This window comes from Microtus ochrogaster, unplaced genomic scaffold, assembly GCF_000317375.1.
Source record: "Microtus ochrogaster isolate Prairie Vole_2 unplaced genomic scaffold, MicOch1.0 UNK1, whole genome shotgun sequence".
Classification (NCBI taxonomy): domain Eukaryota; kingdom Metazoa; phylum Chordata; class Mammalia; order Rodentia; family Cricetidae; genus Microtus; species Microtus ochrogaster.
Genome location: NW_004949099.1, coordinates 39,063,092 through 39,086,247, shown reverse-complemented (window position 1 = coordinate 39,086,247; position 23,156 = coordinate 39,063,092). Strand labels below are relative to the sequence as shown.

Genomic DNA, 23,156 nt, shown 5'->3' with positions numbered 1-23,156 from the left:
CCAAGGGAACAGGCATTTGAGCCCATACTTGTCTGTGTAGAGCGTGGAGGGAGAAGAAGATCGCCAAGAAGAGTTGGAGGTTCTTTGCAGGGTGACATACATTCCTAGTGACCCAGAGCAAAATGACTAATAGCGCCCCCTTTTAATATGCGGAAGACCTGGCTTGCTGCTGGATGCATGGTCCCATGGCTCTGCTTTTTCCAAAAAGAAAGAGCTTTATTGAAGAGTGGCCAACCAGGAGAATGACTGGGTAGTAACCGGGGAACAAAAGCAGCCTGGAGCAGGAAGAGTTAAAGGGCTACTTAGTTGTAACAATAGTGGGCCCTGTGTGCTGTCTGTCTGGAACTTGGGGACAATTTTTAACTCGAGGTTCTGGGTCCTTTGTTATCCTGGTCCAGCAGGGTTGTCCCTAATGTGTCTCTTCAACAGTCTGTTCCTATTCCTTACATTCCAGAGTGCAGAGATTTGGGGTCCTGCTGTCTCTCGGGGCCACATGTGGCCAGGATCCCTCGGTTTCAGAACCTGTGGCCTGACAAAACGCTTGCATGACTGTTTGCAGGAGCACGACCTTTGTCACTTAATGGTTCTGCTTCACTGGCTGTCAGGAGTCTACTGTTTCAGAAGTCACAGTACCCAGCCACCTCAGCTACATCCATTCAAGTAGATTTGTAGGGGGGATTTAAGATTGAAAAAAGCTCCTACCTTCAGAGTTCTGGTGTTATTATGGTGTGTGTATGTATGTGTGCAATAGGGAGCAAGATCTTTCTGCACTGTAGTGTGAGATTATTGAAGAGCGATTCACTTTGGGGAAAAGGGTAACACACTGTTGACCCGCTTAAAGCAATGGCCCACTGACCCTGAGAGCTACACTTTGCTGGGGCCCACCATTCCATGTGTGCCAGTTCCCCATCTCCTCAAGGCAAGAGTCGGCGTGGAGAACATGTTTGAACTGATCTGAAGAGGCAAGCGCACAGGCAGATGTGACCGTAGTGTAAGGGAATGACCAGAGCGATGGGCCATGAGAATTACTCAGGTCCTCGGTGAGGTATGCTCTGGAAGATATTTATTGCTTCATTGTGTATGAGTGGAGAATTAAAAATAACAAATGTCCAGCAAGGGAACGTCAGCCGGTAAATCATGGTATCCTTTTATAAAATTAATTTTTTTTGGAGTTAGCATAGAAAGTAATGGATTTCGCGATGGCATTTCCATGCGTGTAAGTCATTACACTCGGTTCTTATCCGTCTTCCTTTCCTGCTGCTCTTCCATCCCCCACTCTCCAACCAGCTCTCCCTTCTGTTTCCTGTCACATGTATTCCACTGCCATTTTAAAAATGGGGGGGGGGTGAACGCGTATGCGTGTGTCTCTGTGTACCTTTCTGTGTGAGAATATGCATGTAGGAGCCACAGGTTGAGTTGGACGCCTTCCTCATTCTCTGACCACCTTATCTTTGGTACGGGCCCTCTCACTAAGGTCGGAGCTCATCAATACGCTGACAGGCTGACGAGCCGAGTGAGAGAAAAATAAGTGAGAAAGGCAGCCGAGGGGCTGAGCAGGCAGAGCATCAAGGTCATCTACTGAAGAGTCAGAAACGATGTTGTAATCTTAGCACCCAAAAGACTAAGACAAGAGGATCCTGAGCTCAAAGGCAGGCCCGCTCTACATAGCCAAACCTCATCTCCCTGAAAACAAAGCACAAAACCAGATCCTGAAATCTTAAGAATTGGCCCAGAGGTAGCCTGGGAGAGGAGATTAGTGAGACAGGAGCTAAAACACTCAAGAAGGGAGGGATGACAGAGTTAGAGCATGCATGCTCTAAGGGATAGAAGTTACATGACCCCCAAACGGCAGGTGTTGGGAGAGGGAGGTTTTACAGGTAGCCACAGGGAAGCAGGGGCCATCCAGCCTACTCGGTAGTTGAAGGCACTGAGGGAGTCATTGCTTGGTAGGGTTGCAGAAGAAGTGGTGTTGTAGAGGAGTGCCAAGTCTCAGCCACTTTAGAGTGGACCTCGGTGGGAATTTCCCAGCAGTCATCAGTGCCAATCAACCATAAGTATGCTGACAACTAAGTCCTGCCTTTATCTCTACTTCCTTAATTCAGAATAACTAAACCTCACTTTGATACTTATTTATATGATGGATTTTAGTTGTAGGAAACATCTATGTCTAACTATGCTAAATCTAAACTCCATCTCTTTTGGTGACAAGAATTTATTTGATCCCAGCTTTGCAGCAGGCTGAGGCAGGAGGATGACAAGCTTAGGGCCAGCTTGGAAAACAAGTGCTCCCTCAAAGCTAATGAGTTAATGAATTCCTATCACCTTCTGTCGCTCTTCTTATTTTTTCCTCTGATATTTTATTGTTTTTATTGAGCTACATATATTCCTCCCCTCCCACCTCAAACCCTCTTTTAAAAGCCAAATGAAAGTTTCCCTGACTTTCAGTGATGGGTGGTGTTTCCGCATAGCTGCCCAAAGTGTTGGGAAGACCCGAGAAAGGACATTATTCCTTATTATCCATGACTACCTTAACTATAAGAAGTGTGTTATTACAAAGGACCTAAGCTGAAAGATTCTGGGATTTTTGTTTGGTTGTTTGGTTGGATTTGGTTTTTCGAGGCAGGGATTTCTATGTGTAGCTTTGGAACCTATCCTAAACTCGCTCTGTAGACCAGGCTGGCCTTGAACTCACAGAGAGTCATCTGCCTCTGCCTCCTGAGTGCTGGGATTAAAGGTGTGCTCCACCACCACTCAGCAAGATTCTGTATTCTTTTTTTTTTAATTGTTTTTATTGAGCTATTTATTTTCCTCCACTCCCCTCCCTTCCTTTCCCCGCCCCTTCTACCCTCTCTCATGGTCCCCATGCTCCCAGTTTACTCAAGAGATCTTGTCTTTTTTATTTCCCATGTACATTAGATCCATGTAGTCTCTCTTAGGGACCTCTTTGTTGTCTAGGTTCTCTGGGATTGTGATTTTATTTTTTTATTTTTATTTTTTTTTAATTTTTTGTTCCATGTCTAAAAGCCACTTCTGAGTGAGTACATATGATATTTGTCTTTCTGGGTCTGGGTTACCTCACTCAAGATGTTTTCTAGATTCATCCATTTGCTCACAAATTTCAAAATGTCATTAATTTTTTTCTGCTGTGTAGTACTCCATTGTGTAAATGTACCACATTTTCCTTATCCATTCTTGGGTCGAGGGGCATTTAGATTGTTTCCAGGTTTTGGCTATGACAAACAATGTTACTTTAAACACAGTTGAGCACATGTCCTTGTGGTACAATTGAGCATCCGTTGGGTATATATCCAAAAGTGGTATTACTGGGTCTTGAAAAAGGTTGTTTCTTATTTTTCTGAGAAATTGCTATACAAGAAATCCAAAGTGATTGTATTACCTTGCGCTCCCACCAGCAATGTGGAAGTGTCCCCCTTACCCTACAACCTCTCCAGCATAAGTTGTCATCAGTGTTTTTGATCTTGGCCATTCTTACAGGTGTAAGATGAAATTTCAGAGTTGTTTTGATTTGCATTTCTCTGATGACTAAGGACGTTGAGCATTTCTTTAAGTGTCTTTCAGTCATTTTAGATTTCGCTGTTGAGAGTTCTCTGTGTGAGAGGAACAAAGATCGACTGGTCAGTAAGCTCTAGGGATCCCTTTATTGCTGCCTCCCTGCACTAGAATTCTAGGCAAGTGCCACCATGTCCAGCTTTTTACGTGGATGCAGGGGATCCGAACTCAGGTCCTCATGTCTGCACATCAAGCATTCAACCATCCGCATCCCCAGCATCACCCTCCCTTATTTCTCTCTCTCTTTGATCTCTTTTACTGTAGGAACTTGTTGAGTCAGACATTTTTGAATTCCTGAAGTCTTTAAATGTGCTTGTATTACTTTTATAATAAGGCCAAATAAAATCCAAGAAAAAACATTTGAGGAAAAAAGTCTTCAAATATATAAAGGAGTTTATGCAACTTAACTTGACATCTGGAGAGAACTTTTCCCACTGTCTTTGTCTCCGGTGTGGAAACTATCGGGATGGCATTAAGAGTTTGGGTTTAGATGTCCAGCATGCCTGGATTTGCAGCCTGACTCTGCTGTCAAAGCTATGGTAAGGGCATGGGGACACCTCAAACTTGCTTTCTTCATTTGTGACATATAGTGGGGTGCATCCCAGTGCTCTTCTTTACAATTTGGAAACCCAGAAAGCTCTGAGAACAGATCACTTGGCCACAAAAATCTAACCTTAACTGGCATGGTCACTGTTTCACGTACACGAATATTTGCAATTTTGCAGTGGAAATATTAATTTTTTATTGTAAGGCACTTCCCAGAGTCTCAACTTTCAGGGTTGGAAAGATGAGATTGGATAGTAGGTCCAGCATCCTAGGGGTGTTGGGCTAAATCAGACTGTGCCTCGAGAATCCCTAGCAAACAAAAAGAGGTCCATGATGCTGCATGGCCACCACAGCACGGATGTCAGCATCTATTACAAGCTGGGCACCTTCTGCTTGCTTTCTTGCTGTGGGGGTACAGGAGACGGCTGAAGTGGCCCGTGTAATCAACAGGAGTAGATAGACATATCCAGCAGCCAACAATCTTGCCTCCTTTCCTCTCCCAGGTTTCTGGAATTCTTTGGAATTAGCCACATGAAGCAAAGTGCATGACCAGTTGCCTAAGTTAGGTTCTTATCACTGTGATAAAACTCCATGACCAAAATCAATTTGGAGAGGAAAGGGTTTTCTTGTGGGCATCTTACCACTCTCAGCGCACGGCTTCTCATGGAGGGAGTCAGGGTAGGGACTCTACAGGCAAGGGTTTGGAGGCAGGAACTGAAGCATAAGCCATGGAGGGATGCTGCTTACTGCCTTGGTTGCTGAGGCTTGCTCAGCCTGCCTTCTTATGGGACTCAGGACCACCCACCCAGGGGTGGCACCACCCACAGTAGCCTGGGCCCTCCCACCTCAATCTCTGCTAAAGAAAATGCCCCACAAAATTGCCTTACAGATATCTGGATGTAATCTGGATGTAGGCATTTTCTCAATTGAGGTTCCTCTTTCTAGATAATTCTAACTTATGTCAAGTTGACAGGAAAAAAAAAAAAAGAAGAGAGGAAGGAAGAAAACAGGGCACCAGGATACCTAAGCCATTGAAAGCAGCTAAGCAGCTGAAGAGACCAAAAAAAAAAAGTTTCATTTTCCTGACAAAGATTTTAATCTCAGAGACTCTTTACTCAAAATGAAATTGTAATGTATTTATGGCATATTTGTTCTACATTTTCAGTATTACCTTGTTTTGAGCTAAAACTAGCTCAGGATGTAATTTGTATATGTTCATGGTGTGTATATGTGTGTGTGTGCGCACTCGCATGTGTGATGTGTGTGCTTGTGTGTTTGGACGTAAGCTGAGGCTTACGTCTATCGTCATCCTCAATTGCTTTCAGCTGATATACTGAGGCAAATCCCACGCTAAGCCTAGAACTAGATTACCCTTTCCTCTCCCTGGGTTTCCCTGTCTGTGCCCCCCATATGCTTTAAAGGCCGGTGGACTTCTGCACTCACCAGGAATGCATGCTGGGATCTGAACTATGACCCTCACACCTGAACACCAAACACTTTGCTCACTGGGCCATCTCCCCAGCTCAGTAAGCATTTTTTTTTAAAAAAATTAAAATAAAATAAACGAATAGTTTTATACTTTAGGTAAAAACTCATAATTAAATTTCTCTTATAAAGTTTCTAATACCGCGGCACTATAATTGAATTAACAAAAAACCGATGCCGACTCGAGCTTTGCAGACGCCTACATAAGGCAAAAGCGGAGGTTCACCTGCACAACCCTAGGACTGTTGTTTCTTTTTCTTGGAAGAGCCCACAAGTCATAAATTCTGTTAGTGTGGGCATCAGCCAACTCCATTATTAACACTACCAAGGGGAATTTAAATGTATCATGTTATAGGATCAAAAGTTTCTCTCTCTGAATTGGTGCCAGCAACACAAAGAATTTCCAGACCCTTCTGTCCAACCACAGGCAGCAGGGACCTCTTCCCACCAGCCCTATGACTCACTCCCTGGTGGGGTGAAGGTCACTCGATGCTCTCCCAAGGCCGTGGCCCATATGCCTCCTGTGGTGAAGGGTTTCGTGTTCACAGTGTGAACCTAGAACCGCAGACCCTCACTAAAGCCTACAGGGACCTTCTTTGCCATTTCTCTCGCTTAATTCAGTTATGGAGGCTGCATCCTAGAAACCCGCTCTAGTGTTCTTGAAAGGAAGCCAAACTAGATCCTCCTGAAATAGATGGCTTCAGCATTTTACTCATTGGTCCAATGGCCTAATAGCCGGAAATGACTGCCTGCTAGGAGGGCTCCAGCCTCCTTGTACTTCAATGTATCAGGACCCTTGTTTGGGACCACGTGGGAAATGCTCACCGCAGTCTTGGGGCACATTCCTACATAACCTTGAGTTCCAATTTATGCTCCTTGTTAATCCATTCATTATCACCAAATCGCAGGGCGTCTTGCCAAGCCCACGGGCATGATCAGAGCTTGTGAAGTCAGGTCCCCCAGCCACATGAGTTCAATCGTCTCCTTAGTTCCCCGGCGCTACCCAAACCCATCATCAAGTGTGTTTTGTTTCACGTTGTTGCCATTTTCTCAATACAGGTATTGTTGAATAGGATTGTTTTTAATACCCGCTTTGGCTTAACTGTCGTTTGATCTTCATAATACAGTAAATCTGCAGACTAAATCGAAGCGAGTTCGGGAGAAGAGGAGAGGAAAACAGCAGGGAGGCCGCCTGGAGACATCCCTCTCCTTAGAATTAGAGATGAATAGATACAGAACCTGAATAGACAGCTCTAGTCTGCCTCTCTGAGCAGGAGACAGAGTCTTGCAGGCAGCGGTGGTCCAGCTTTGGGGATGAATCCACTTGGTGTAAACTGCTACATCAAATGAAAGCGTGAGAACAGAGCAAAAGAACAGCCTGCGTTTTGCAGGCAGCATGCCCTCCCCTGCCCTCACAGCTGTATGAAGGGTCACTGCTTCTTCCCCAAGCCTGGGTTTTGTTCTGGCCCGTAGGGTTCTGGTCCTAGAAAGGGATCTTTTTGGAAAAGTACAGTCTTAGGAGTCTGGAAGCAGGGCTTCGGGGTTGTACTTTACCTCAGCTATGACACCTATTTTTTTGTTGTTGTTCAATCCCATCTTCCCCGAAAGCTAGCGATATTAGGAAGCAAGTGTTAAAATACAGTCCTCAGCTCATAGTAGGTGTGCAGTCTCATCTTTTCTAAGAGTTGATGCCTCTGTGTAAGAGCTGTCTCTCAGTGGAGACCACAAGTCCTTTTGGGAACCCCGGGTGCCCTCAGTCTGGTCCCTGGCATAGGATTGCCCCCCCCCCCGTGCCCTGTCTCAAGCCGAATAGAAGCCCCCCTGCTTTTGCAAGGTGGCAGTTGCTTGGTCTCTGGACATCCCTGAGAAGTGGATGCATTTAAGGGCCACAGTGCTTCCAAGGACGGGGGACTTCAGCTACTCTCAGGCTTCCATGACTGATAGGAAGTTATCTTCTGCCCTGGCAGCCCTGCTCCTCTAGCACCACTGAAGCCCATCTTCTCATTGCAGGAAAGCCACAGATGCACGCGTGAGGCTGTGCTCAGCATTGATCTCAAGCCTTCAAGGTGTATCAGCAAGGTGGGGGGAGGGGGAGTGCTGATGCGTGGGCTGGAGGTGGAGGCGACAAGGATGTCTGTTGGCATTCACAAAGGGAATCATGGACGCTGTGGGGGGGGGGGATCTCCTTAGCCTCTGTTTACCATGGTGGGTAGCCACGGGGAAGAGAGGGGGCGGGGTGGGAAAAGGAGACAATAGAATCCTGTGTTGCCTGCTATAAAAGTCTGCTTTCCCAAACGATGTGGCAAGCTGCTCAGAGCACTGCTCAATTAGCCCCAGTGCTTAAAGGAGGGTCTCCCTGCAGCTGTTGGTGGCGGGCAGAAGTGGAGGCGGGCAAGGCAGCTCTCCACAGCTCTGGGACAGCGGGGAGGCAAACCTGCCGGATTCCGAACTGGGAGAGACGGGGGGAGGGAAGCAAAGAGATGCAGGTCCCTGTTTCTTGGACCTAAGGCCTTGGAGGAGGTTAAGGAGCTGTTCTGGAGCGAGGCATTGCCTGGCAGACCTCGGAGGAGGTGGCCAGAAAAGTGAGTGCGCGCTACTCTTGAGCAGAGAGTGACCGACATATGGAACGCGTTATCTGGAGGGGTTACAGTCTGAAGGAGTTCCTAGGGGTTTTCAGGGGGTGGGGTGGGGGAAGGGAGCCTCTGGAAACTCAAGGAGCTTTCTAAACAAAAGGAATTTGAGAAGGCTTGGGGAAATAATGAGAAATGCAAACTTGACCCAGAGTTTTCTTGTATCTCTCTGGCTTTTCTTCTGCCCCTGCCGTTGTTTTCACATTTCCAGTTCCTGGGACCCAGGAAGGCCCCTGCATGCCTGTGTCTTGTTCAGTGTGGACAGCACAACTGGCCTGGGGGTAAGAAGGACCCTGGAACAGTCTCACTCCTTTGTGCTAAAGGAAAAGGGAGCTTAACCTTAGAGCCTTGAGGACAGGCAGGCTGCTTGAAGTGGATTGGCCCTAGGGACGGCTTTCATACAAGAGCAAACTGGTGTCCCCTGGGATGTGGGAAAGCCCCACCCAAGAACTCACTGGATTGGGAGGGATTCCAGGTAGGAACCTCGAGCACCTAACTTCTGCCCTCTCAATGTCCTCTTCAAACATATACCACACAAATACATACAGACACACAGGCCTACATACATACATACACAAACGCGCATACACACATGCTTATTCAGACACACACTACACAACATGCACCACACACACACATTCTCATGCATATATCACACACATACACACAATTTTAGATACATATACCACATACACAAAGACTTCTATACTATATACATGGGAATTCAGAACCTACCCATGCAAATACATGTCCAATATACTCACAGATTCACTCTCACACACCGACATCTATGTACGACACTGTTACACACGCACCATACACACAGAGATAAACACTCACATAGAAACACACATACATGCATCCCCCCCCGACACACACACATCACACAGAAAGACGCTGCCTGTCTGTGTCCCAGTGTGCATGTATTCCCCTAGACCTCCCAGCCTTGGATTAGCGTCCTCTTGTCTGCTCTTGAGAAGAGCTACAGAGGACCTGCGCACCATGGCTTTCCCACTGGGCTTCTTCATTCGTTCCTATGGTTCCTGGTCTGGGTACCCTGCTGCGTCTTCAGAGCCAGCGGCTGTGTCTCTGGAGCTAGGAAGAAACTGTATAGTGTGGAGCTTGGGTGATGGTTTGTGTCAACGGTGGCAGAGTAGAAGAATTGCAAATCTGAATATCCCTCTGGAAGAGTAGTGGTTGAGATTTTGTTGGTGCTGTTTCTCATCACCCTCTGCCCCGAGTCAAGTAGCAAAACACTTGTCTAGGGGACTTTGGGAAGACTGAAAAACTGAATGTCCTGTTCAAAAAGAAAAAAAGCCTTTCTTTACAAACATGCACATACACACACACACACACACACACACAATTCCCTCTTCTATGGCGACTACTTTGTGTCAAGTTGTTCAAAATCATCACAACTTCACCTGGATACAGAAGGAGGGGACGTATTTACCATCATGAACAGGAACAAGTGTCAAAAATCTACTGCCGTGTTTTAAAATTAGCAACATACTTGTGCAAGGATCTGGACAGAATGTGTGTTCTCTTTTCCTTTCTTATTTTATTTTGTGTATGCTTTGCCCTCGTGTGCTGAGTGCCTGCTCTGTCTTCTGTAAGAACACCAGTGCTCCTCGCTGCTGAACTTCTTGTAAAGACTGCCACTTACTGCTGTTGGCTGTAGCACGGGACCCCCTGTCTATGCTGAAGCTTTGTTCTGTCTGCTATAGCAGGGAACCCTGTCTATGCTGAAGCTGCCTCCCTCAGCCTATCCAGGGGTGTCTCCTGAGACCAGCAGCCTGTGGTCACCCTGCACCATGTGCTTTTTCTCAAAAGGCTGTGCATGCTGTTCCCCATGTCAATGGCAGAGGACTGGGATGAAGAGAGCCCCTTCAGGAAGAGTGGCGTCTTCTAACATGAGAAGGATGATTGCCTGGAGTTCACTGAGCAGCATAGAGATCAAAGAGATGAAAAAGCTATCGACTAGGCGAGGAAGCCATCCAGAATGTAGAAAGTGGATAAGAACATGCAGACTTCCAGAGCATGGTGGGGGGTTCTGTGTCATAGATGTAGCACAAACTGCTTGGCTACCTCTGTGGCTAGGTCAGTGCACTTTCTCACATAGTATTATACATTATATGCTGTTTGCATTCACCTGTGGCCCCATGCTCCCACCTTAAGAAAATTTTGCTGGCTGGCCATGAGTGGTTTTCTTCCCATGTGTGCTGTTTATGGCCCTGGACAGTCAGCACAGGGCTGGTTCCATGGGCTTTCCACTGACTATTTTGCTTTACATTAGCCAGGCACTTTCCCTCCATACCCATCCTGTTATACAAGAATCCTAACAGATGATCGTGCCAGTTCCTGCCTCCATGTCTTCAAGAAGACAGAAAACTAGGGCCAGAAAGTGAGGCTAACAATAGGCATCACTTGATCTGGGGAGGAAGCGACTGGGGATTCGCATGGAACAACAGAAACACTGGGTGTTCCATTAAGAAAATTTTAGACATTCTTAGTTCAAGAATTCCAGGGCTGGACAGATGACTCAGTAGGTAAAGTACTTGCTTTGCAAACATGAAGGTATGTATGTATTTGAATCCCCAGAATCCATATAAATGTCTGGTGGCTATGGTGGCACTTGGAAGGCAGGGCTGGAATCCCTGAGCAAGCTGGCTGTCTAGACTAGCCAAGTCAGTGAATCTCAGGCACAAGGCAAAGGATCTACTTCAATATACAAAGTTGAGCATGATCAAGATAGGCATTCTTTATCATTCTGTCTCCATACATATAAGCACACACATTCATGTGTACCCACGCACCTATGAGCATGGATACATGTGTATGTGCAATACTTATGCCTTCAAAATTAGCAATCAAAACCTAAGATCTGTGGGCCACTAAGTTGGGCTTAAGGGACTCTAGAAACCACACTGAAATTATTTTACAAAATGTTTCCTTTGCGTATCTGTGTATGCATTTCAAGTCCCCCAAGTCTTCATCTTTAATCACAGTTCTGAATCATGTCCACCTACATTCTTAACCAAGAATGAGTAGGCCTTCCATATAGTGTTTAGAAAAGTGCGTGTTGATGGGGATTGTCACCAGTATTGGGGGACATGACAGGTAGTTAGCAGGTGGGAATCCAAGTTTCATGTGTATGGAATACCAGCTGACCTGCCTAAAATACAAGCAGCATCCCTGTTGGAGGAACAACCAGGAACTGAGACACCTTCCCACCACCAGTTCATCAATGATTCACTCTCAGCCCCAAAGCTAGTTAGTGGCACATATTAATCAAAGCATGAGACATGCTCAAGTCCACATATTTTAATTCTCATCTCTTACATACTGCAATCTCTGAAAACCGAGAGTCCAGAATATATAGCCTCAGAAAATCTAGCCCATCTGGGTGCTGAGGATTGAACCTGTGACTTTGCATGTTGTGGGCAAGCATCTACCACTACGTCAGATCTGCAGGCTGGGTCCTTTTGCACTTGGTGTTCTTTATCGTCGAAAAAGGAAAGGGATACTTTAACTCTGAGAAATGAAAGCACAAGCCCGTGACACTACAAACTACAAGTTGAACAAACACTCTTTCCAGCCAGTGTGAATTAGGGATGCCAGCCTCAGCCTGTGGAATGTCCTCTTGACACTTCGGGGGGACCCTGTTAGAGTGTCTCTTTTCTCTAACCATGGAACAAAGCATTGGAAACATCGTGGGGTTGCTGCCAGTTTGCTGTGAAGAAGTAACAGGTGCCTTGGATTCGGAGCTAAGTGGGAGGAATTATGCAATATTAGCTGAATGTTAGGGCAGTGAGGTCAGAGAGATGGCTGTTTAAATCCCAGCTCTGTGTCTCAATTGATGTATGAGCTTTGGGCAAAATTATTTAATCCCTCTGAGCCTCAGTTTCCTCGACTGCAAAGTGGACATAACAATCGTATCTAGAAGGATTAATTGAGATAATCCACGCAAAGTGTCTCACACAGTCTAGCATGTGGGAAGGCTCACCAAAGGTTAGCAGTTATTACAAGTGATTATTGTGACTTGTGTCTGTGATTAAACACAGCTTTGAGTTCAGTGTGTTTGTGCCAAAATTGCTTTCAGAGGAGAAACTCTGGGCTGATTTTTTTTTTTTTTTTGAGTCTTGCCCTGCTGCCCAGAAAGTCTCTAGACGGTCTGGGATTGGAGTCATAATGTTTAGTAAGTGCCTGCCTCGCACTCCAGCTTGGATGAAAGACTGGTTATCTTCCTGAGCACATGCCCCGATGTTACTGGGTGAGCGGGTGAGAACAGACCCATAAAATCACCAAATAGACACCTCCCCTGCTTCTGCCTGTTGGATTGTAAAAGTGTTCCAATGAATGATGGTGGCCACAGTGAGTATAAAGAGAGACTGCCACCAAATGAAAAGAGAGCTACTAGGCAGACTGAAAGATGATCGGGACTGCCATGGTCTTCAAAGTTTCCTAGCAGTCAGCATCCTACCTAAGATAACCACAGACCAACACCTCACTATGGCATGTCCCATCCTCATGGAAGGAGTCTGGCCTTGGGGTAAGGGAGATCTGTGAGGGGCTGTGCTTGGGATTAGCCACGTCACCAAGCATAGAGGAGAAAGCCTGCCATCTGACCACGTTTCCTACAGCCAAGTACTCTCAGGGCCAAACCAGGATGGTTTCTTGATCCTACACTTCCTTCTGCCACTATGGTTGAATGCAGAAATCAGGATGGGCATGGCCAAGCCAGCTGTGGTCTTGGTTTAGAAGAGAGGACAGGAGTGTGCATTGAACAGAAGCCATACCTTGGCAATTCCCTCAGGCGGCTACTTCATTCTTTGGATTCGAGGCCTATCATTTGCTGAGTAGACAAGAGTCCAGAGCTTTATTATGATTTATCTCAGTATTATACATTGTGATATAATTCATTGTAATGATTACAAAGCCATTTCTCAGCTGCCACTGACTTGTGATAGTATCCCTAACACTTGCCCACATCCAGAGGATCGGCTCAAGCCTAATGCAAGCACTAGGCATAAATTTAAATCAAAAGTATTGATTTGGGAAAGGTTATCTTCTGAAGCTAAAGTCAGTCTCTAGTTCCTACTTTCTTTCAGCTGTTGGGCACAGCCCCTATCCTCTTGTGTCTTAGCCCTTAGAAAATGGAGTTAACACAGACATAGAAAATCGTCTTCCAAATCAACAAGTACCAGAGCATTAAATGAGTTGAGAAAGCCTAACTAGTGATGGGTAGGTAGTTCAGTTGGTAGAATACTTGCCTAACTAGTGATGGGGAGGTAGTTCAGTAGGTAGAGTACTTGCCTAGCTAGTGATGGGAATGTGGTTCAATTAATAGAGTACTTGCCTAACATGTTCAAAGCCCTGAAAATGATCCCCCAACACGACATAAATCAAGTGTGGTACCACAGAGCTGTAAACCCTACACTTGGGAGGTGGAGGCCAGGAGATCAGAAGTTCAAGGTCACCCTCAGTGATGGTGAATTTGAGGCCGCTGTCTTAAAGACAAGGAAGAAGGAAGGAAGGAAGGAAGGAAGGAAGGAAGGAAGGAAGGAAGTAGAAAAATAGCCTAATTATAAGCCATCCATCCTTATCAAGAGGGCGATACCATTTGTACATGTGTTCACAGTCCTATGAATGCAGCGTGTCTGTGAAAAGTGGCAGCCAGCGTGTCTAAACCAGAGCAAGATTTACTAGAGAGGCCTGGTATGACCAGTAGCTGGGTGGACTCATTTTCTCTACAATCTCTTTCTAGTCCACTCTCTGACCATGAAAAGAGCCATACAAAGAGTAATGTAACCAAGAGCTTCCTGGGGGCTCCTATAAGCCTACCAGCGCCCTTCAGAGCTTCTGCCAAGATGGGGCCAAGTGAGAGGGCTCCTGGCCTGGGAGTGCACATCCTACCTTCCTGCTCAGTGCTGCAGTGCGCATTGTTTTGACATGTGCATACCTTCAATTTCACGTTGCCTGAGGGCCTGAGGAAGGTGTGCTCCCCAAGCATCTGCACACAACAAACTCCCGGCTTTCACCTCCTCCCCACAGTTAGCTTTCCCAGGGGCAGGGACAGAGATACAGGTTCCTAGTCCACAATGAGGGTTCTGTTTCTCTCAGCCTGTTCTTGGGCAGACCAGTTTGTACAGTCAGAGATGGGTCAACCTTCTGAGGGTCTCTGGTTTGTTTTGGCTCAGACTGGCATGTGCCATCTAACTTCACTTGGCTGTGATCTCTGTTGCCACTGGGAAATTAGCATCCCGTGAACCAAGAAACTCTTTTCTTATCTCAGACCTTAGACCCTGGGATAATCGTCTACCCTGTCAACCAGTTTCCAAATTCTTACTTTTAAGTGTTGGGGCTTCTTATTACTGTTGTGTGTGTGTGCACGTGTGTGTGTGTGTGCGCGTGTGTGTGTGTGCACGTGTGTGTGTGTGTGTGTGTGCGTGTGTGTGTGTGTCAGGATTATCACCTTTGCATCTGAGGCTGATTTCCAACTCATCCTCCTCCTGCCTTGGTCTTCAGGGTCCTGGGATTGCTGGCATGAGCCACCATGCCTGACTAGTGTAAAATTTAACAAGGAACAGTCATGCAGAACCTGATCTTAAAGAACAGGCTAAGAATCCACTTTCGGGCCCGGGCCAGCCTGCCCTCACTGGCTCGTGCTGACCTGCCTAACTCTCAGGGACACCCAGAAGAGTTCCCACCAAACACAGGCAGAGAGCATGCCTTGTCTTGATCGCTGATGTCGCTTGGTTTTCTATGAATGCCTATAGCAGTCCTCTGTATCTTCCCAGGCTAGTCCCTGGACTGTTCTTTGATCACAGCTCTGTTCCTTACCCAAGTCTTGGTTTCTGTTTTTAAGTTTTTATTTTTGCATCCCTCTATGGTGCTGTGAAAAGGAACAATACCAGGTATCAGAGCATGCCTATGTCGAGAGTGATGAGTGTCATCTCATTATCCCAGCGCTAGGATACTGAGGGTTTTGGAAGACACATAAGCATGTAAGATGGCCACGCCAAATAACTTCCTATTTCCTCCTATTGGGGAATCCGATGTTTCTTTAATCAGTAATAATCACGCAATCCCACTATTAACAAACTTGTAAATGATCTGAGTGATGGGGTGGCATCTTTCAACTGTTACATGGAAGAGTTGCTCCTTATTGGACACTGTAAGGCAGAGAGTACCTGGCTCCTCTCCAGAGCTGTGCTGAGACTGAATAAGGATAGTACCGGTGTCACACTAGACTGGAAGGCAGAAGGTGCTGTGGACACTCACACAGCCCCATGGATGTGAGTTCGTTTCTCATTCACTCTTATACCAACTCCAAGTTCCTTCCTTGTTGATTCTGGATTCCTCCTCCCTCCAGAGAGCTGGCCTGCGTGTTTTCAGTTTGAGTTTTTCTATTTCCAGGTTGCCCATTCCCATGGATGCTCAAGCCTAACTGTTCTCATCAGCATCTTCAGAGCCTTTCCTTTAGATGTCAACTGTGTATTTAAATTAATCTGCCTCTCTTCCCCATCCCTGTTCCCAGTTCCCTAAGAACATTAGTAGACAGCTTTCTCTAGAGGCTCTGTCAGAGTCTCTCTCTGGCCAACCTCATTGTCTTGTCATAGGTCAGAGCATCTTTGTGTGACTCTGTTGACTCATTCTGAAGCCAGAGGACCCATGAGCAGAACAAAGCCAGGGTGAATTAATGTGCGGTTAGGAAGTGGGGAACAAGCTGGGCCTTTGCTATGGTCCTGATTTCATGTTTCCGCCACATTCCTTTCCTTTTTATCATTTAACTTGAAATCCACCACTTTCCCATCGCTCCTCTGTCCACTGCCTGTACGAGATATGAAAGCTATCTGGCAGAACACAGCCCTAGAGGCCCTGAGCCTTAGTCAGAGGCCATATCACAGAGGCAGAAGTCCTACGGCGAATTAGACCCATCTGGGTACAGCTGGACAGCTTCGTCTCTAACCCCAGCCACAACAATGCACTTGCTTCCAGAGGACCATGGGTGTGTAAGAAATAAAAAATCTCTTGGATTTTCATATTGCAGTGTTGTCAAATTGAAAGCTGGTGTCAGGCTGATCTTCTCCTTTCTGAGGAATGCCAATGTCACCTCTTTATCTTCTCTGAAGCCTTCCGGGTTTTCAGAGATGGCTGCAACCCTAGGACATGAGGTGGCATGCCCAGTGCTCTGACCCTTACAACATTCAACCTCTGCAAGAATCGGTGACCTCCAGAGGGACTGACTTGCAAAATCCCGGGTCCAGAAGGGATAGGCGCCAACTGGCTTATTTATTTTCATGAGTAATGGTTTCATAAGAAATACAGAGAGGAGGAAACAGAAGTGGTGGCCTCAAATCCCTAGAAACTCGTTTTATGGCTGAGACATCTTTGGGAGGTACTTAACCTGCTGGACAGCAGCTGTTGTGTCTGCACTTAACTCTTAGAACGTGCAAGAGTAGGGAAGGAAAAGAGGCCACAGATGCAATCTCGAGGAACATGAGCCTGGTGTGCTCAAACCCTAGTTCTCCTGCTTATTATTTATTTAACCACACTCCTCAGTTTCCCCAGAATGGGTTATATGAAACTACTTACCTCAGTGGGGTGGGTCTCAGGATAAATATATCACAGATATTAATCTCTGACTCCTGGCATTTTTATTGTTGAGGGGCTCACCATAAATGTACTCCACACACGCCAATCACCATGGTAAGCAAGAGAAGTCGGACTTGGACAGACACTTATCACACGGTTTTTCTCACATCACAGAGATGTGCAAACAGAAGGGTTGGCACTTGGGAGTGGACAGATAAAAGTAATGAGAAGTGACTATGCTCGGAGTCCGTGGCATTGGTGGATAAGAACATCATAATGAAATCCATCACTTTGTGCAATGACTGACTGTATGCAAGTCTAGTTGTTCTGGTTTTTTTGTTTGTTTGTTTTGTTTGTTTTTTATCTATGGACGACAAGACTGGTTTGCAGGTGTGTAGTCAGGAGTCGGCTCCTGGGTGGGAAAACTGGTCCTCGGGAGGTGAAGCCCCCTCTGCAAGGGCCAGCCCAGATATAGGCTGTTGTCTCCAGTCCTCTACCGCCTCGTGGCCCAGCTCCCTTTCCCATTTCAGTCGCTTGCTGAGTACCCAGAAATCCTCTGTATGTGTTGTAAACTGAGCCAAAAAGAGGGAATCAGAAATTGCTCTCTTTTGAGTATTTTGAAGGATGGTGAAACCTTGTTAGGAATGTTGCTCCAGGGACTGAGAAAACACCATATGTGGGAATGCATGGCTGAGCGAGGAGAATAGCGTGCGCGCGCTGGGGATGGGCACTAGGGAGAGGGTAGGAAGGGGGTTTTACTGAGGTCTTTAACAGGTCTTTTTCTAATTATAGCCAAGAAGAGCCTGGGGACTATGGCCTGCTTCAGAGCCAAGGCCTCTATTTTCTTTGGGAAAAGAAGGCAGAGTTGATTGGCTTCCAATCCAGGCTTGGCAGAAGCCCACGCAGGATTTCAAGCCAGTAAGCAGTGCCTTGGGTAGGACTTGATGGGTGTCGGTGCCCATTCAGTCAGCAGATCCTGAAGCTCTGCAGCGATGCTGAGCTCCAGGCTGGGCTTGTAGGATTAAATAGACAGGCTTCCCCATGGTGGAGGAAGAGACAGACTGCTAATAACAGCCGTAGACGGTTGCTGAAGCTGAACCTTTTCAGATGACTGTGAGCATTCCATAAGGGAAAGCAAACTCACTGTTGTGCCCGGCATGTCTGACACTGCTCTCCTGTTTCCGTTCCCCATGCTGGGCAAATAATCCCCTAGGGAAACTCCTACCCCAAGAGACACGGAAGGAAGTGAAGGAAGTCTGACCGGAAAAGGGCCAGAGATCACACTTCGCCTCTCCTCATGGCCAGGAAAATCACAAACCTCACTTCCTACTTCCTGCACTTGCTTCCTTCATCTCCTGTCCCTGTGTATCCAATTCATGGGGCTCCTTGTCTCCCACAACCAGCATGGCTGGCCAGAGCTCCAAGCATGTGTAAGCAGTGACAATTGGGAGTGACCATGCTGGTACAGACGGCTGGGAGCCAGATGTAGAAAGAGAAATTTTCCAGACGTTTGGTCTTCTGTATGTACATGCAACAGAGACGGGCATGCAGCCCGCCTGTTATTATGGACAACTCAAGTTCATGTTCCACTTCCGTTTCTAGTACACTCTGTGTGTGCCTGCTCGTGCCCTTCCCGTTACGTGATTATGAAAAAGCCTTGTCGAGCTTGAGGAAGAATCGGGTGTCCTCTAACCCCTGATGCTACCTAGCAGTCCATCAGGCTTCAGTATCTAGGAGTCTCTGCAACCCGGAATGTGTTGCTTTGGAAAATTCTTGCCCCAGTATTCTTGGGATTGCTTTCTCCAAAAACGAAGAAAGGTAAGAAGGAAGGAAAGGAGGGAGAGAGGAAGGAAGAAAGGGAAGGATAAAAGGAGATTTCCAAAATGGAGTCCAGAGGATGCCTGCTGGGAGTTGAGCAAGTCTTGCAGACAGTTTAGAAACACTTCCTGACCACGTCTGGCATACTCTCAGGACTCCCTCCCGGGTGGATTGATGGTAAGGAACGGTGTGGAGGAGGGGCTGGCTGAGGTCCACGCTACCTTCCACGGGCCTGTGAAGGATGCTTGACCTACTAGAGTACCATTTGGAGGACAGACTGACAGAACGGAAAGGAAGCGTGTTGCTCTTGCGGAAGGCAGTTGGAGAGCGTCAGAGAAAAGCCAGCTTAGGAAGCCAGCGGCCAGGAGCAGGAAGAGCTTTAATGTAAGTGGTCATGAAAATGGCAAGGACGGAAGCCTTGCCGGTAAGTCACAAAGCTTGCAGAGAAACAGTGAATCAGGTTAGAGTGGGGGTCGTGAGAGCAGAACAGCCGATGGGAAACGGGAGCAGGGGGCAAAGACACCGCCCCACCTCCTCTTTCTCTTAGCGCTGTGTACAGTACTGGAGGCTGTACCTGGAATTTCTCTCAAAGGCCCAGATAGTCAAGGTTTGGTTCTGGCTCCGCAGGTACCGAGAACTTGCAAGAGGCCTTCATAGCGCTGGAGACATGTCCTGGGATAGGGCTCTCTCCTCCTCCCCTCCTTCGTTTTTTCTTTTGCTCCAGACCATGGTCAATTTTTTTTTTTTTTTTTTACTTAAGCACACTCTTTTTGACTGTGTCACTAGAACCAAAGCACGAGGCCAATTCATCACGAACTGAAGCCTCGGAAGCCGTGAGCCAACAAATCTCTCCTTTTCTTTATATATTGATCCTCTTCAGTATTTGGTATAGTAGTTGATGAGCAAATCAGCAAAGGTACGAGGTCAAATGTGCTTTCGTTTTTAAAAGTTGCTTTCATTTTTATTTATATGTGCATGCATGGGTGTGTGACACATGTGTTCTGGTGTCCATGGAAGTCAACAGAGGATGTTAGCTCCCCTAGAATTATAGTTACCTGCAGTTGTGAACCACCCAGCATGGAAGCTGGACCGGAACTTAGGTCCTCTAGGAGAACAGCAAGCACTTTTACCTCCAGAGCCAGTTTTCCAGCCCTCAATAGAGCTTTTGTTGTTGTTGTTGTTGTTGTTGTTTTGTTTTGTTTTTGTTTTTGTTTTTTTCCAGACAGGGTTTCTCTGTAGCTTTGGAGCCTGTCCTGGAACTAGCTCTTGTAGACCAGGCTGACCTCTAACTCAGAGATCCACCTGTCTCTGCTTCCCAAGTGCTGGGATTAAAGGCATACTCCGTCACTGCTTGGCTCAATAGGGCTTTTCTAGCAGTAGCTTTGGCTTCAAAATTCATGCTACCATCCCAAAGACTTACTTCTTAATCCAAGTCCATCATACCATCCAATACCCAGCTTGCCAAGTCGTCCTCATAATCACCTTGCCCACCTCGGTGTGGCCTTTTACTTTACATGAGAGGCCCTGCAAGAACAGATATTACCCCTGATGTGCTGCCCTGTGAGCGAGGATGCTCATGTGTCCAGGACAACCTGGTAAACTGTCCTTAGATAGACTCCCAGTTTCACATAATCTTCTTGCAGCTGTATGGGGGCAAGGGTGGAAGCTGCGCATGCTGTTTATCTTGTGGTCTTGAAGTCTCATTTCGTTAGGTTTGCAAGATTGACGGAAATGTCCCTTTTCTGCAGAGCGGGAGGGAGATGAATTCCCCTGTGGGAACCATTTTCCTGGGACAACACAGTTCTTGGACTGGTGTCTAGGGCAGGCAGCCATGTTAGAATCCTTTCTTGGCTTTGCCTTTGAAGGAATCAGTCATCCTAAGAGTGGTTCCCAGGGGAGGAAGATGGTCCCCTTATTCACAGAGGCAGGCCAGGAACCAGCGGGTAGACAGTCAGGTTAATGACTGGACCTTTGTCATCCTTTGGGGATGAGAGAAGAGATGAGGAGGTAGCTGTTTGGTAATTCTGGAGACAGGCTCCTCAATGAAGATTCATAATCAAAACTTCTTTTCCACAGCCTGTGCCAACCTTGTTTGTTCCTTTTGTTTTCCCCCTGGATTCTGTAAGATCTTTCTGAAAATACCAACACTGAACCAAGGGAAGGATTTTATTTTCCGTGTGAAGACAGAACTCTGAAGAGAAAACACCCATGGGGCCGCTGGGGTGGCAGCAGCGGTGATTAAAAAGTGGATGCTCTGGGTGTGGGATGAGGGAACTGCCAGGTCATGGTCACCAGCTCAGCTGGCTTTCCACCTGAGAGTCTCCCCCTTGGGCTAACCTCCGGGAAACATGGGCTTGGCCCTAGCACAGGAGAGGTGTGTGAGGAAGATCTCCAGATCGCTCTGCAATTCCACAAGGACTCTCCAGGAGCCCTGTGCTGAGATTCTGTTATGGCAACAGAAGAGAGCGGTGGGTTAAAGAACCATTTCAGGAGGGAGGTGGTGGAATCAGATGGAGGACTACAAAAAGAAGTAAATAGAAACTAAAAATCCTTAGGAGGAAAAAAAGGAACTAAAATCAACCCTTGCTTCTCAGAGGAGGTAGAGCCGTTCATTTGAGTTTTGTTTTGCTGGGTCTCTCTTTTTGGCAAAGGGTGCTTCACAGAGCTGTGGGTTTTAGGGTTGATGGATAAGAGGGGTGCACTGGTGACACAAGGCCTTCTGGGAGCTAACAGAGCACCTTGGCACTTAGGCCCTCTCAGCAGGTGCCCGGTGGCCTTGTGTTTGTTTCCAAGGACAGGAGGAGCCAGGAATGAGCCTCTCTCTAATGCCGCACTATAAAAACAGCAGACCCAATGGCCAGCCTCAGTGTGTCCTCCTGGAAGGCCCTACAGGCTAGAATTGGACCGATAGCACCACATGTCTTGAGGAAATTACAAGGCCTTGGACTGAGAAAGCAGTACACGGATGCAGTCCGCAGTGTGGCCTCAGTAGGGTGGGCCATGTATCTTTCCCAAGGTCAAGGGACTTGTCAGGATGTCACCGGTGCACAGCAGGAGGCTGGGGAGCAATGCAGACATCTGATGTAGAAACAACTGGTGCTGTCAGTCTAGAAAGCAAGCCATCCAGAGCCCGGTGGTGCATTCCCCAGGATTTCTCAGGGGCTGGGGGAGGAAGCTGCCCCTTCTAAATAAGCAGGAAGGAGCTGGGCTGCTTCCTTAAATGGTGGTGCCCTCTCGTTTACTCTCAGAGATGTCAGCCTCGGGCAGTTGACACCTGAAAGACCCGGACTCTCGCAGCCAGCCCTTAACACCTGTGTTTCCTCTTTGCAGATCTTACAGGTGAACAAGGTGATGTCCATCTTGTTTTATGTGATATTTCTCGCTTATCTCCGTGGCATCCAAGGTAACAACATGGATCAAAGGAGTTTGCCAGAAGACTCGCTCAATTCCCTCATTATAAAACTGATCCAGGCGGATATTTTGAAAAACAAGCTCTCTAAGCAAATGGTGGATGTTAAGGAAAATTACCAGAGCACCCTGCCCAAAGCGGAAGCCCCCAGAGAACCGGAGCAGGCAGAATCCACCAGGTCGGAATTCCAGCCCATGATCGCAACGGACACAGAACTACTACGACAACAGAGACGCTACAATTCGCCCCGGGTCCTGCTCAGTGACAGCACCCCTTTGGAGCCCCCTCCCTTGTATCTCATGGAGGATTATGTGGGCAACCCGGTGGTAGCCAACAGAACGTCCTCACGGCGGAAACGGTACGCGGAGCATAAGAGTCACCGAGGAGAGTACTCGGTGTGTGACAGTGAGAGCCTGTGGGTGACCGACAAGTCCTCAGCCATTGACATTCGGGGACACCAGGTCACAGTGCTGGGGGAGATCAAGACCGGCAACTCCCCCGTCAAACAATATTTTTATGAAACGAGATGTAAAGAAGCCAGGCCAGTTAAAAACGGTTGCAGGGGAATTGATGACAAACACTGGAACTCTCAGTGCAAAACGTCCCAGACCTATGTCCGAGCACTGACCTCAGAAAACAACAAACTCGTAGGCTGGCGCTGGATACGAATAGACACTTCCTGTGTGTGTGCCTTGTCAAGAAAAATTGGAAGAACATGAATTGGCATCTGTCCCCACATATAAATTATTACTTTAAATTATATGATATGCATGTAGCATATAAATGTTTATATTGTTTTTATATATTATAAGTTGACCTTTATTTATTAAACTTCGGCAACCCTTACAGTATATAAGCTTTTTTCTCAATAAAATTCGTGTGCTTGCCTTCCCTCAGGCCTCTCCCATCTGTTAGCCTTGTTCTGTGACCGGGCTCTTGGGAATCCTTCTGTAAAAACCTGTGTACACCAGTATTTTGCCTTCAGTATTGTCAAGGCCATGACTGTGGTTTTAGTAAACTTCTTAAAATCAGACGATGTCAGAGTTGTGTATAAACAGAGTTCTATCCCCCTTCTGGTGTGTTCCACGTTGGATTAATGA

The 23,156-nt window shown here is 46.9% G+C and overlaps 1 protein-coding gene across 1 annotated transcript; it reads left to right on the top strand.

The window, feature by feature from the left end:
• The first annotated feature begins 21,983 nt into the window (after positions 1-21,983).
• Positions 21,984-22,947, top strand: Ntf3 (neurotrophin 3). The gene has a single exon (XM_026788303.1). The coding sequence runs from the start codon at positions 21,999-22,001 to the stop codon at positions 22,773-22,775; it is 777 nt and encodes a 258-aa protein (XP_026644104.1). The 5' UTR covers positions 21,984-21,998; the 3' UTR covers positions 22,776-22,947.
• The last annotated feature ends 209 nt before the right edge of the window (positions 22,948-23,156 follow it).

Coding starts and splice junctions, on each gene's coding strand:
- Ntf3 (XM_026788303.1), top strand. CDS start 21,999: ATGTCCATCTTGTTTTATGTGATATTTCTCGCTTATCTCCGTGGCATC.